This window comes from Theropithecus gelada, chromosome 6, assembly GCF_003255815.1.
Source record: "Theropithecus gelada isolate Dixy chromosome 6, Tgel_1.0, whole genome shotgun sequence".
In the NCBI taxonomy this organism is placed as follows: Eukaryota; Metazoa; Chordata; class Mammalia; order Primates; family Cercopithecidae; genus Theropithecus; species Theropithecus gelada.
Window position 1 is genome coordinate 35,232,543 of NC_037673.1, and position 13,676 is coordinate 35,246,218.

The window sequence follows — 13,676 nt, forward strand, 5'->3', positions numbered from 1 at the left end:
AAGTATGCATGGAATCTTAATAATGTCAGCTAACAAGGAAGGTATTCAGGGCCCCAGAAGCCATAGCAGGTGATTTTCTTATTCGGGAGCCTCAGTGGATCAGGTGGGGAATGGCAAGGTCAGAATCTTGAGGAAAAGGAGAAGTTTGGCAAGAACATGGAGACCAATATTCTGTATGACTAGAGAAGCTATTTTAAAAATGTTCCTACTTTTGCCATTTTATCTGTTTCTATTCTCATATCCTTAAATGTCAAAAGAATTTTACGGTAAAGGTCAGATAGCTAAGGTTTTTTCCTTCTACAGTTTTTTTTTTTTTTTTTTTTCAAAATACATGGACTACTTTAGTGGGTTGCAATCATGAAGCCATAGAATGTCTACAGATGTCATAGTAAGTCATACTGAAAGATAATATTAAAAGGTTTTTAGGAGGAAACAGGTAATTTGGGGGCTTTTTAAAGCCCTAACAAGTGGTGGAGAAAGCAAAATGGAGGAAGTACCTGAATATGAGGTTTGTCAGGAGTTCAAGAACCCTGAACACACAGCCTTTTAAACAGGAAAAGTTGTTAGGTCTGTACGCATTAAATAATAGCTCCTCATCCCCTCCAATCCCCAGCCACTGATAATCTCTATCCAACTTGATGTCTCTGAATTTGTTTCTTCTAGGTACCTTATATAAGTGGAATAATATAATATTCATCCTTTTTGTGTCTGGCTTATTTCGTGTAGCATAATGTCTTCAAGGTCCATTCATGTTGTAGCATGAATCAGAATGAAATACTACTTTTTAAGTTGTAATTTCAAGTTCTAGTCCAACTGTTTATGATCACATCAGGACATTTCGCACATCTTGTCTTGAAACAATTTTCCCATCACTCTGTCCTTGCTGCCTCCTAAGCATTCTTTAGGCCTCAGCTTGGCAGTGATTTCTTTAAAGAGACCTTCCTGGAACCAACAAGTTAAGTTGAGTCATACTGTTATACTTTCCCATTGTATAATTCTTATTCAGAACTTTCATGTATTTATGCAACTATTTTTTGCCCTTCTTTCCCAGAGTCTGCTATTTAAAGCCAGGTATTCCACTTGCTATTATATTTCTAGTGGCTAGTAAAATGTTTGGAACTTAGTGGGTTTGAAGAATGATTGTTACTTTATGCCACTGGTTCTTTAAACTTTTTTATTGACTGTTTCATAGCAGAACAATATATCTAAAAATAGTGAGCACAGTCAGAACACTTAGGTTCCTTAATTCTCAGCTCTGATGTCAGCTTACTATGCAACCTTAGGAAATTATTTAAATGCTCTGGTATCAGTGTCCTCCTGTGTAAAATGAACAAACTGAGTGCTTTTCAAGGCCCCTTTAAGAGAACATTAGGTTTACATTTTGTAAATAATTTGTAACAGAAAAATCTAATATATATTAGTCTTACTGTCATTGCACACATGGTAACCTTTAAGATCATTTTTCAGTAATTATTTCTGTTTGTCTGATGAAAGTGAGCTAATTTACATAAATATAATACAAATACCAATGTTTAAAATCTATATTTGACTAACCATTGATTCATCTCTACCTTTTCTTTGTGCAATAGCCTGATTCCATATAAGTTGATGCATGATTGGAAGGAACTATTTTTTAATGCAAAACCCATATATGAACAAGCCTCTGTTAAGACACTACCTGCTAACCCCTCAAGAGAACAACTTATAGAACTGGAAAAAAGGGACTTGCTAGATACCAATGATTATGAAGAATATAAGGTACCTACTGATATGAAATAATTAGAATGCTACATAATAAATCCTTTTTCTTTAACATTAATTTTGTGATATTCCTTATTTCATTTCTACTAATAAAAATAGGCATGTTTTGTTTGCATTTTCCCTTGTTTTAATTTGTATATTTGTGCTACTTTTTAGCTGCTTAAACTATACATAAGCTATTATCTATTGTTTCTAGTAATCTTAGGGGAGTGGTCTGAAAAAACATCAAGCATAGTAATTGTCTAAGTAGACAGATTTCAGAATTTTTAAAATGCTTTAGTTTATTTATTAGCATTTTTCTTTCTATGAGCTGTCTACTTTGGCTTCAAAAACCATTGTTAAAATGTATTTCTTTTGTAATCGATCTAAATAATAGATTTTTTTACAGGCAAAATGAAAGAGGAGGAGGTCTGGGTTTTATGAATAGCATAGATTCAAACAATCTTTTCTTCAAAGATTGAAATAAAAAGTATCAGGTGCCAACTGTGATTTTTAGAAGAACTGTTGTAAAGCCTTTGAGATTAGACAGACTAGAGCTACATTATTGACATTGCCAGCTACTAACTGTGCAATCTTAGGTGACCAGTTCCTTAAGGGCTAATAGATTTCCATTTTTCAATTTATGGAAAGGGAATACTACTATACCTACTTCATTTAAAATAACATGAGTTAAACACAGCTGAGTGCACTTCATGTTGGATGCATATAATACATATCCATTTCTTTCCTCACCATCCTACACTCCCCATCCCACTCCATCTCACCCTTAGAAGTAAAGGTGTAACAATCATAGCTTTTGGATAGAAGTTTTGAGTGGATCAACATCAATGGAATGAGGAGTGAGGCTTTTTATTAGAAAAATTACAAAATGAGTCCCAGAAGTTCAGTAAGTGCAACATGAAAAAAATCTATGGAAAGATGATTTGACCTAATTATTCACTGATAGTAAATACTCAACAAAGGTTTATGGAACAAAGAGTGAATAAAATGAATAAAGTACAATGAGCAAAGAAAAGTGCAAAATAACACTAATAAGTAAATATTACAAGAAGATAACCTTGTGGTTAAAAGATAAGGAAATAATATGAAATTATGAGAAATTAAATGTACACTATATTTTAATTAAATGAATCTATATTTGTAGCACTAAGGAATTATTATTAAGGATTGACTAGAACCTTAAAAGATAAATGTGGATGTTTGTTTTGTATGGTTGTAAAATATACTAGACCTATTACATCCACCTAAAGTATAATGCCATATAATAAAATGCTTTGACAGTATCAAACTGTGTTAAGATATTTCTTTCCATTGTAAATTAGAAGTCATTTTATTTGACAGACTTTACTCGTTCATCAAATGTTGATTTCTAAATTACTTCTTGAACAGCTCAATCTCTATTCTTGTTGCTCTTACAAATCAGGAGACCTAGTAGGCTGCAGCTTAGCAAAGATTTTTGTCTCTCTAGCTATTTTCCTTGTATGAGAAATGGTTACCACAGGAACATGCTTGTCTTGCCCACATCCTGAAGCAGATGATGCATTTCTTTTGCAGGAAATTGTAAACTTTTGTTAGGAGTTTGTGATCATCTAGCAATGCACTTTATTTTGTGTATTGACTTTGCTGTTTTTCTGGAAATGAAAATTACCTTAGGATTTATAATATGTTTTCACAAGCTCTCTTTGACACCATAATGGAAAATATGCCATATACAGGTTTTAGGATGTACTGTAAACTATTATACTATCATTCTTTATTTTTAGACCTTTGGTCTCTTCAAGAACTTATCCTAAATGTTCCTACATACAAGTAAAAAATAAATGTTTCAACTTGTAAAATATATTATCTGGCTTAAATAGTCTATCACAAGACGCAGAGGGGCAATGCATCCTGGCTTATCTAAAAGAACCAGTGGTACACATTTGTCATTATTAAATTTGTTTAGGAGTTTTAATGCAAATATATTACTCAGAAATTAATACATTTGCTTGCACATAATAATGTTCATTATAATGTTATCGAACATTATTGAATATCATTATTGATGTTATTATATATAATGTTCATTATATATCATGTTCAATAACATTATAATGAACATTATTGTTCAAGCAAATGTATTATTCAGAAATTAATCTTCAAAAAGTTTATATTCTTAGCATGCTTAATTGATGTCCATACCCTCTACCTTTAAAGAACTGACAGTTCCCAGTTTTGAGCCTGTGCTTTTAAAAGCCCATGTTCTGTTAGAATAAGCTATTGTGCTTAAACTTTTTAAATATTGTACCTAGAAATTGCAATTAAAACAGGTGTTTGCTTATGTACATGTCATATGTAGCTGCCAAAAATTTGACTCTTGTTTCTTAACGTTATTTCCTAAATCATCACACTCTGTTTATGTGAGAATGACTGAATATGAGGGAGCTCTAGCCCAGTGGCTAGAAATAACATTTCTCTCTCCCACGAAAGAGGCAAGAACAGCATCATGGAGCAGCCAGACCTCTCTGGGGTTCCTAGGCAACTACCGCAGCATAACAACTTTGAGTTATTTAGTAGAGAGTAAGGCACGGCCCTTAAAGCCGAGTGGACCATGGGTAGCAGGCTAAGCCAGGAGGCCTGGTTCCTCTAGTGCAGCTAGCAGCACAGCCCCACACAGCAGCCAGTGGTTCTCAATCATGCAGTGGACGCCTGCCGGTGAACCTCAAATTCCCCCTAATGCAAATTCTTTCGATGGGTCTTACTAGCAAATGAGTTGCAATTCACAGCATTTCACTTTTATATAAGCTGCTTACTAGCAATTACTAGTTGAATGAGTTTAAGAGTTACTAAAATTTAGTGTTCAAAAACTAAAATTAGCTCATGGCTATGGTTTCCTGAAGATTTAGATTTTTCTAAGAAGTCCCTGCCACAAAGCACTTAACCATTTTCAGAGCTCTACTGTGCATGCCCACAACCAAGTGATAGTTGGAATTTCTATAATTTGGAGGAAGGATATTTCATTTCCAGGACATCATCCATGTTGTCTTAAGTTGTTCATGATTTTTAATTGCTGCTATTTTTTGCCTTTAATGGCAAATTACTGTTTAAGTTCATGATCAGGTGAGCTTGTTGTGGTTATGGGGTTAACCCTACAGTGTGTGTTATAATGTACATTTTTATTAACATTATTTTTGGCCTATGATTTTCCATCAACTAGACTTTAAGATGTGGTTGTATATGTTATGTTTTAACATGTGTATGCCTGTCACTACAGCACATGTATGGATACCTATCCCCAAATTTTTTTTACAATGACATTTATTACCACCAGGTCTTTTTCCACCAAAGAATAGAAATATGGCACTAAATGGGCCGTGGAGTTCTCTGTTTTCCTGTCTCATCTGAATTGTCTGGCCCAAAGACATCCCTGGATCATTGACCCAAGAACAGAGAGATTTTAGTAGATGAATGTTAAGGGCATGTGAATCGAACACTTTTTTACATTTAAAACATATACATTGCATTGATCAGCTCAGGCTGCTATAATAATACACCATAGATTGGGTGGTTTAAACAACAGGAACTGATTTTTCATAGTTCTGGAGACTGAGAAGCCCAAGATTAAGGTGTTAGCCAATTTGGCTCCCCAGTGAGATATTTCTTCCTGGCGCACAGAAGACTGTCTTCCTGCTGTGTTCTCACAGGGCAGCGAGAGAGGGAGTGAGCTCTTGTCTCTTTTCTTCTTATAAGGAAACTAATCTCATCATGGGAGCCCCTCCCTCATGACCTCTTCTAAACCTAATTGCATTCCACAGGCCTAGCCTCCAAGTACCATCACATTGGAGGTTAGGGCTTCAACATATGGATTTGGGGGAGACACAAACATTCAGCCCATAATATATGCATTATTCAGGATACTTACAAAGTGTCACAATACGGAAACTTACTAATAAAGTATAGGAACTTTTAATTTCACATGAACTTGCTTGTTTTATGGCCTCTTCTGTTTCTTGCCAAGAAGTCCTAAATTTTCTTGTCTTTTGACTATGATGATGCTTCTATTGATAAACCTGAGCATTAATTCTATTTTAATTAGTCATTTTAATATAAATATATATAATTGCATTGTGTAGTACTGGAGGGCCCTGAAAAATATGATGGTTTCATCTTTTATTTTCAGATATGGAGGAATACAGTTGACCTCTAAGTGGACAGAGTAAGCACTTGCTCATATGATGGAGGCTGAGATATTCTCTAAGGCTATTCTATTGTAAAAATTCTGCCTGTCATTGCACTCAATGCCTCATAATATCATTCCTTTGAATTAAGACACCAGCACTTCTTAAAATACAAACATTTCTCAAGATAGGCAATAAGAATCATGATCAGCCTCCAAAATAGAAAGGAGCTGGGAAGGAAGTTTGATGTTGAAAGGAATATTCTCATATCATTCTAGTTTAGTTTTTAAGAATGTGCCATTTCATACCTACAGTTGCTTTTCTCCATTTGTTTACAGTTTTACCTCTAACTCCCCAGATTCCTTCACTAATGGTAAGGCTATCTAAATGGCTTTTTTAGACTAAGCCTCATTGTATCTTGGTTGAGTAGGATACTTTTGTTTTTTGTTTTTTGTTTTTTGTTTTTTTGAGATGGAGTCTCACTCTGTCACCCAGGCTGAAGTGCAGTGGCACAATCTCGGCTCACTGCAAGCTCTGCCTCCCGGGTTCATGCCATCCTGCCTCAGCCTTCCCAGTAGCTTGGACTACAGGCACCCGCCACCACGCCCAGCTAATTTTTTGTATTTTTAGTAGAGATGGGGTTTCACCATGTTAGCCAGGCTGCTTCTTTGTAGTAATCAAATACACTGATTCTAACTTACAGAGCAGAGCATCAATGTATTGGTTTTCAAAGAGGGCTCTAGTTGCCCTAGGTCTATGGTTGCCAAGAAACAAGGCTATTTTCTAATGGTTGTAGGCCAAGGATTTCACAGGGCTTGATAGAGGTCTGGGACTTGTGTCTATGGAATAGGAGAAATAGAAGATGAACTTGGGTCATGTGAAGGGTATTTGGCTTCAAATTATTAACACTGGAGACAAGGTAAGTTCATTTGAAGACCATGGTAGAAATGGTTGAATTAAGGTATCAAGTTCAAGACATTAGACCAGAATTGAGAAATGGTTTCCAAAAAGTTGGCAGCCAGATAGAAGTGGAATGGGATGTGAGAAGGACAAAGCCAAAGAGAGGAGTCCTGGATGACTGACGTGAATAAGATCAGAGTGATTGTCCACCACTCATTTTTATTTGTTCTTGATCACATAGAGAGAAGCCAACCCTCTTCCAAGCTCCCTCCTCTGTGGGACCAGGGAAACAGAAGGTGGCCAGGGCTTTTCTGGGCTTTCTTCAGAGTTTTGGGTTTGTTCTCTACCTACTTTGGCAACTACAAGAGCCAGCTTCTATGCATCAAGCCCACTTTCTCTTCAATCAATTCCTTGGAATTACCAGCTAGGATTTTAGAGTTGGCTGTAAAATTTTAAGTTTTAAAACTATAGGCTGGATGCGGGAGCTCACACCTGTAATCCCAGCACTTTGGGAGGCCAAGGCAGGCAGATCACTTGAGATCAGGAGTTCAAGACCAGGCTGGCCAACATGGTGAAACCATGTGTCTCCTAAAAATACAAAAATTAGCTGGGCATTTTGGCGGGCACCTGTAATTCTAGCTATTTGGGAGGCTAAGGCACAAGAATCCCTTGAACCCGGGAGTCGGAGGTTGCAGTGAGCCAAGATTGTGCCACTATACTCCCGCCTGGGTGACAGAGCAAGACTCTGTCTCAAAAGAAAAAAAAAATATTTTAAAGCAATGTCTTAACAGATAGGAAAGACCCAATGGGATTTGTAATCTTGAAAACTTGAATGGATCCAAGAAAGTGTTTAATTTTTAATTTGGCTCAGATGTGTAGGACTGAGAATCATAAACTCTCCCACCTAAGAGACCCCCAATGCCACCACTCCTGTCCATTGTCAGGAATTGTCAGCCATATTTGGTACAGCGGGCCTATAGTAGTCTTTGACACATTGGTCAGTGTCACCTCTAAGCTTTTTGGGGGTGGCTTATACCTCTTTGAGGTATCAATCTTAGCAGTGAAATAAAGAGGGTGGTAATAGTCATTATAGAAGAGGTTATTCCATGTGAAAAAATACTGTGTGAATTTTGCAGTTACCAGATAGGCAGAACAAGTCATAATGCTTATGTATTTTGTGACACCAGAGAAATTCCAACCAAATCTCTTTCTTACTATCCCTGGCTAGGTAATAGCAGTAGACAGGTGAATTCAGATGTAGATGCTTCTGGAAGAGTTCCTTTAAATAGTAAGACCATGGAAATGACTATAAATGTGATCCTGAGGTAGGCTACCACTCCCTGATGAATAGAGCATAGTTTAAGCAGTTGGGAAATGACATTTACTGTTTTGATAAGGATAGCCACTACCACCACTAGAATTGTTTGGTGGCCCCAGAACAGGGAGAAATCTGATATGAAGCCCAGGGTGATTCAGTCTCAAGGGCACTTGGGGAGCAATGCAGTGACCTTAGAGTCTTATTTTTTTGTTTGTTTGTTTGACCTAGGCAATTGTGCCTTGAAAAGCACTGGGCTGCTGTAATTCTCAGTGTGCCACATTCAATGCCTTGGAAGGGCCATGGTGGCTTTCCAGGGATAGAGAATTGAACAAGGAGTAGGAACCTATCATTTTGGGGTGACTGAACTACTTTTCCACTGATCTCCTGAGTAAGTCACTTCGAGCACAGCTGGAAATCAGAGTGCTAAGCAGATGCCCCTACCCATTGTTTGCATCTGGTCACTGAATTTCAGCAGCATTGAAATGTAAGTTTTTAAGAGAGAGGATCTCCCATAATGGCTTAGTGTCAGTTACCTATGGTAATCAGACCTGCAGTCAGCCCAGTGATTCTGGCTGCTTGATATATTATTAATTTGTAGCTCAGCATTTCTGAAAAATAAACCTGTCACTGCTGAGCTTTCTGAGCTTCTGAATATGTGACAAGCTGGAGTGATTGGATTGCATCATGAGGTGCCAGGCTCTCTCCAGTGTGGGCCTACAGGCCTTGACAGTGACCACTGTCACACACTGAGTAACTGACTGTGGCCAATGTAAATTTCCCTCCAAAACCAAGCATAAGGTAGATGCAGTCTACTGCCCTGGGTCTTCTTTTGCAATAGGCTAAAATTAAACATGCCTGTTTTCGTACCATTAGATTAGGGCAGACTGAGGAAGGCTACTCCTGGAACAGAAGTGATCAGATTACTGAGTGAAAGGCATTATTGAATCAGGTCAAATTCATTAGATTTCCTAATGATCCAGAATTAACCATGGTATGGATCCATAGGCAAGGCATTGGCCACCCACAGTCTGCTTCTAGCCAGAACACTGTTCAGCTCAGCGTGGGGCTCCACATGGCAGATGAAGTTGAGCTAACCTCTGCCTTTCCCTTGATAGTGCAGACTCTGCATTTCCTGGCAATAGATATGACCTTCTCTCTAGAGGTGCACCCACCCTGTCAATGTCAGTGAAAGATAGACACCCCTGCCCACTGGCTCCTCTGGAATCTGAAGGCCAGAGTGTCTGGTAGAAAGATGTGTCCAGGTAGCTAACCATATGCTGACCTGACTGGAGGTCAAGTGACCTAACAAGGCTTCCAGGCTCACACAACAGGGTCAATTCATCTTCCAAAGTTGTTCTAAGTCCTTCTTGAAACTGGGCCCCAACACAGAGCCCGTTTCCTGACAGCTCCTGGATAAAAAGACAGAATTCAGCTGCACTTCAGCTAATCATCCTCTCTTCTCTCTGCCTTTTTATCTAAGGCAGTATGTGGCAGCATCAATCTTTTCCACTGTCACGTGGCTATCAAACAGGTCCCATACAGTGTTCAAGAAACCCCAGGATGCCAGATTACACAGCTGAACTCCCCTTAGGGAAGATAAATAACCACACTTTCTGCCTCTTCTAAGAAACCTGGGAAGTTATTATAAGTGTTTAAGTCTGAATAAAATTCAGGCAGTTCTTCCAGATTTCCTCAGGGTTTGGGGGTAGTTGGAGGACAGAAAGCCTTGGAAGAGATGACAACAGAGGCTCTAAAACTGAAAGTGTTACCTTATTACTTTCCCATGGAGTATGGCTTCATTCTGAGTGCCATATTCCCCAGGCACAGTAACTGAAATATAGCCACTAGACTTTTCATTCTACCCTAGCAATAGGTATACTTCTATAGTATTTTATTCCCTATGGTAGGAGACCAGGACAGACCCAGTTGGAAGGTCAGCCAGGAGATACAGTGCCAGGGGTTTAATTCTTAGAACTGGAACCAAGACAGTCAAGATAATTTCCCTGATGTGGCCAGAAACAGGAAGAGACAGAGGTGGGATCAAGCCAAGTCCTTTGAGCATGCCAGTGATGGAAACTGAGATTGGGTGAGAACCAGACTAGAAAATGAAAACAAAGCTGGCAGGTTGCAAGCTAGGCAGAACTGGAACAGAACAGGACACACATTAAGGGCTTGGAAGCAAAGTGAGGAGGCTCTAGGCAATTGCCACAAATAGAGCTAGAACATCTGCAGCTTGTTTTTCTCATCTGCCAGTCATGTGGAACACAGCTGGCTCATACTAGTCTAGGAGACCCAAAGCAAATACCTAGTTAGGAATATGAAATTAACCAGGTCACAAACAGCTTCTGCCATAGAGCAGATTGTACCTACCCATTGACATGGGCTGCTCTTTCCCACTCCAGGACCCTGGACTCAGCCCAGGTGCTTGGATTTTTAGGACCTGCCAGCTCCTGACTGTTTTAAACCTGACTTCTTTCCTGTCTAGTTTTCTGGCATCTTGCAGGCTGCTTATTTGAATTTCTGACCAGTTCTAATGTATTGCTACCTACGTTCAAGTGTGACAGATCTCTTCCCAAATATGGATTCACTTGGAAAAACTATTTGCAACCATAGGATTTGTGGTAATGTGAATATAGTCAATGTTCTCAAGGGATTTATTTTTCCCTAAATGATGTTACCCATTTGCTTTAGGTGATTTGGGGATATTTCTATTAAAAAAATTAAGACTTGTCCTCCATCTTTTCTCTAAGATAAAAACATCAGAAAATTGAAATACTTTAATTTGTTTTTGTACCTAAAGATGGCATTACAACACCTCTCTCCTCCCTGTTAAGTCTCTGGCATAGTTTGTTGGAAAGACCCAAATTAATAAATTGTTTTTCATATATTACATCTTAAATGAAATGCTTTTTGCGACAAAAAAAAAAAAAAAAAAAAGCGATGCCTCAATTTAACAGAGATACACACTTTAAATCATACTACAAGTTGTTACTTCGGGAGATGCTTACTGTATTAGCTAATTTCATCTGTGGTATGTGGATTTTTGCTAGCTTCTGTCTATGAGGATTATACTTTCTGATCTTGTCCCTAGTTTTGGGTTATGCCTATCTTATCTGGAGGCCTAAGTCATCTTTGTACTTAGTTAAAATCACTAAAATTGAATTTCAATTTAGTCACTCACTTATTCTGTTCACATATATTGAGCCTATAGTACTGATTGATTCATTCATTCAATAAATAGATACCTATTGAGTGCCTACTTCTACCAGCACTGTTCTAGGTCTTGAAGATATAAAGTTAAATAAGACAGAGATCCTTCCCTCCCAGTGTTCATAGTTTAGTAGGGATGAGAGAAAAACCATTCCAGAGAATGATGCTGTGTAGATAAGAGTAGGAGGTTATGGGACACATTGGAAGGGATGAAATTCGGTTGATTTGTGAAGTATGAGTAGGCGTCAGTTGATTTAAAGGTATTAGCGCAAAACGGACCTAACCCTATGAGCTGTGAGCTTAGATTCTTCTATCTTTGTATTTTTTCCATGGCTTCATTAAATTTCAAGCCTGTAGCCCAAACTAAGCTTATGAAGTGTGTTTGGGTGTCCTTAACTAAGAGTCACTTCCAGCATCCAGACTTTTTCAATAATCTCTGAAGATACCAATCTTGGTTATTTCTAACAATCTTCCAGCGGAAACATGTAGACTGTGCAACAACTCAAAATACTATAAATGGGCAATCGGCTTGTCCCTGGTTAAGACATCATTTTCTGCCCAAGGGTTTGGGCTTGTGTTAATAAATTACCTGACCTCTCACTCACTAATACTTTTTTTTTTTTTGATACAATTTAACTATTAATTTGGCTATTTTCCAATAAGCCTAAAGTTTTATTGCATTTTGAATAATAATAATGTACCTGTTGATAAGAGTTTTTAGAGATTCACATTATAAAAAAATTTAAGAACAGCAATTGTACAAAATACAGTTTTCCAAAGTACTAGAAAACAGGTAACCAATAACTAAAAATCTAATAATACAAATAAAATCTAGCATATGAGTGAGCTGGTCTTTAAATTAATTATAACCAATTATGAGAAATTATACTGAGAGCTATATTACTTTAAAAATATACTTTGACTCTCTAACTCTCTGAGTTGAGTCACTGTTAGTATAAAATTAAGAATTATGGCCAGGCACGGTGGCTCAAGTCTGTAATCCCAGCATTTTGGGAGGCCGAGGCAGGCGGATCACAACGTCAGGAGATCGAGACCATCCTGACTAACACGGTGAAACCCCGTCTCTACTAAAAATACAAAAAAAAAACAAAAACAAAAATAGCTGGCTGTGGTGGTGGGCACCTGTAGTCCCAGCTACTCGGAAGGTTGAGGCAGGAGAATGGCATGAACCGAGGAGACGGAGCTTGCAGTGAATCAAGATCGTGCCACTGTACTCCAGCCTGGGTGACAGAGCGAGACTCTGTATCAAAAAAAAAAAAAAAAAAGAATTACTCTCCCTATTTGAAGATATCTAGAAAAATAAACCCAAGATGGTAATTATAGACATGAGATTAGAACTGAGGGTTCCTGGTATCTTGTCCAGTGAAATATCCTTTACTATTTGTTGCCCAAAAAGAAATTGAAACCAGATTGTGAAATTAATTTAGGTCACAACCAGTATTTATTTTTAAAAAGGACAAAGTAAATATAATAAAATGCAATGCAATACAACAGGAAATAAAGCATATCACAAGTAGTGATGATAAGCATTTCATAAATTTTTTTTGTGCATTTTATATCTACTTGTACAGAAATGCTGGGTCACAATGTAGAATGCATTTTGTTGTTGTTGTTGTTGTTGGTTTTTTTTTTTTTTTTTACGGGGAGACCTAGTCAAAAATGTTTGAAAGCCACTGTCTTAGAAGATGTAGTCCAAGTGGTAATTGTGCTCCAAGAGAAGCCACGGAGTTATAGGAGTGCTTTACAGGGATTCAGACCAATAAAAATGGACATGTCTGGTGAAAAAGACTTCCTGGGCATCTTGAATAGCTAAAGAAATGTCCATCATGATGAACATAAATTCATATTTCTCTGAAATTTGAGGATTGGTAATGGCTACAACTACCTCTGAGGCTGCTAGTACAAGTCCTTTTTTTTTTTTTTTTTTTTTTTTAACTGAACAACTCTGTTTTTATTTAAAGACTATGCCAGTCTTATGACTATCTCTGGTCATTAGGCCTAGATTTTTTTTTTTTTTTTTTTTAATACTTTGAGTTCTAGGGTACATGTGCATAACATGCAGGTTTGTTACATATGTATACTTGTGCCATGTTGGTGTGCTGCAACCATCAACTCTTCAGCACCCATCAACTCATCATTTACATCAGGTATAACTCCCAATGCAATCCCTCCCCCCTCCCCCCTCCCCATGATAGGCCCCGGTGTGTGATGTTCCCCTTCCCGAGTCCAAGTGATCTCATTGTTCAGTTCCCACCTATGAGTGAGAACATGCGGTGTTTGGTTTTGTGTTCTTGTGATAGTTTGCTGAG

At 37.8% G+C, this 13,676-nt stretch overlaps 1 protein-coding gene across 1 annotated transcript in view; it reads left to right on the forward strand.

The window, feature by feature from the left end:
* The window catches only part of SPEF2 (sperm flagellar 2), a 196,068-nt gene that overhangs the window by 51,801 nt on the left and 130,591 nt on the right, over positions 1-13,676 (forward strand). Inside the window, exon 10 of the mRNA XM_025387975.1 lies at positions 1,590-1,758. Coding sequence (XP_025243760.1) covers positions 1,590-1,758 — 169 coding nt within the window. The remainder of the gene's footprint in view (positions 1-1,589; positions 1,759-13,676) is intronic.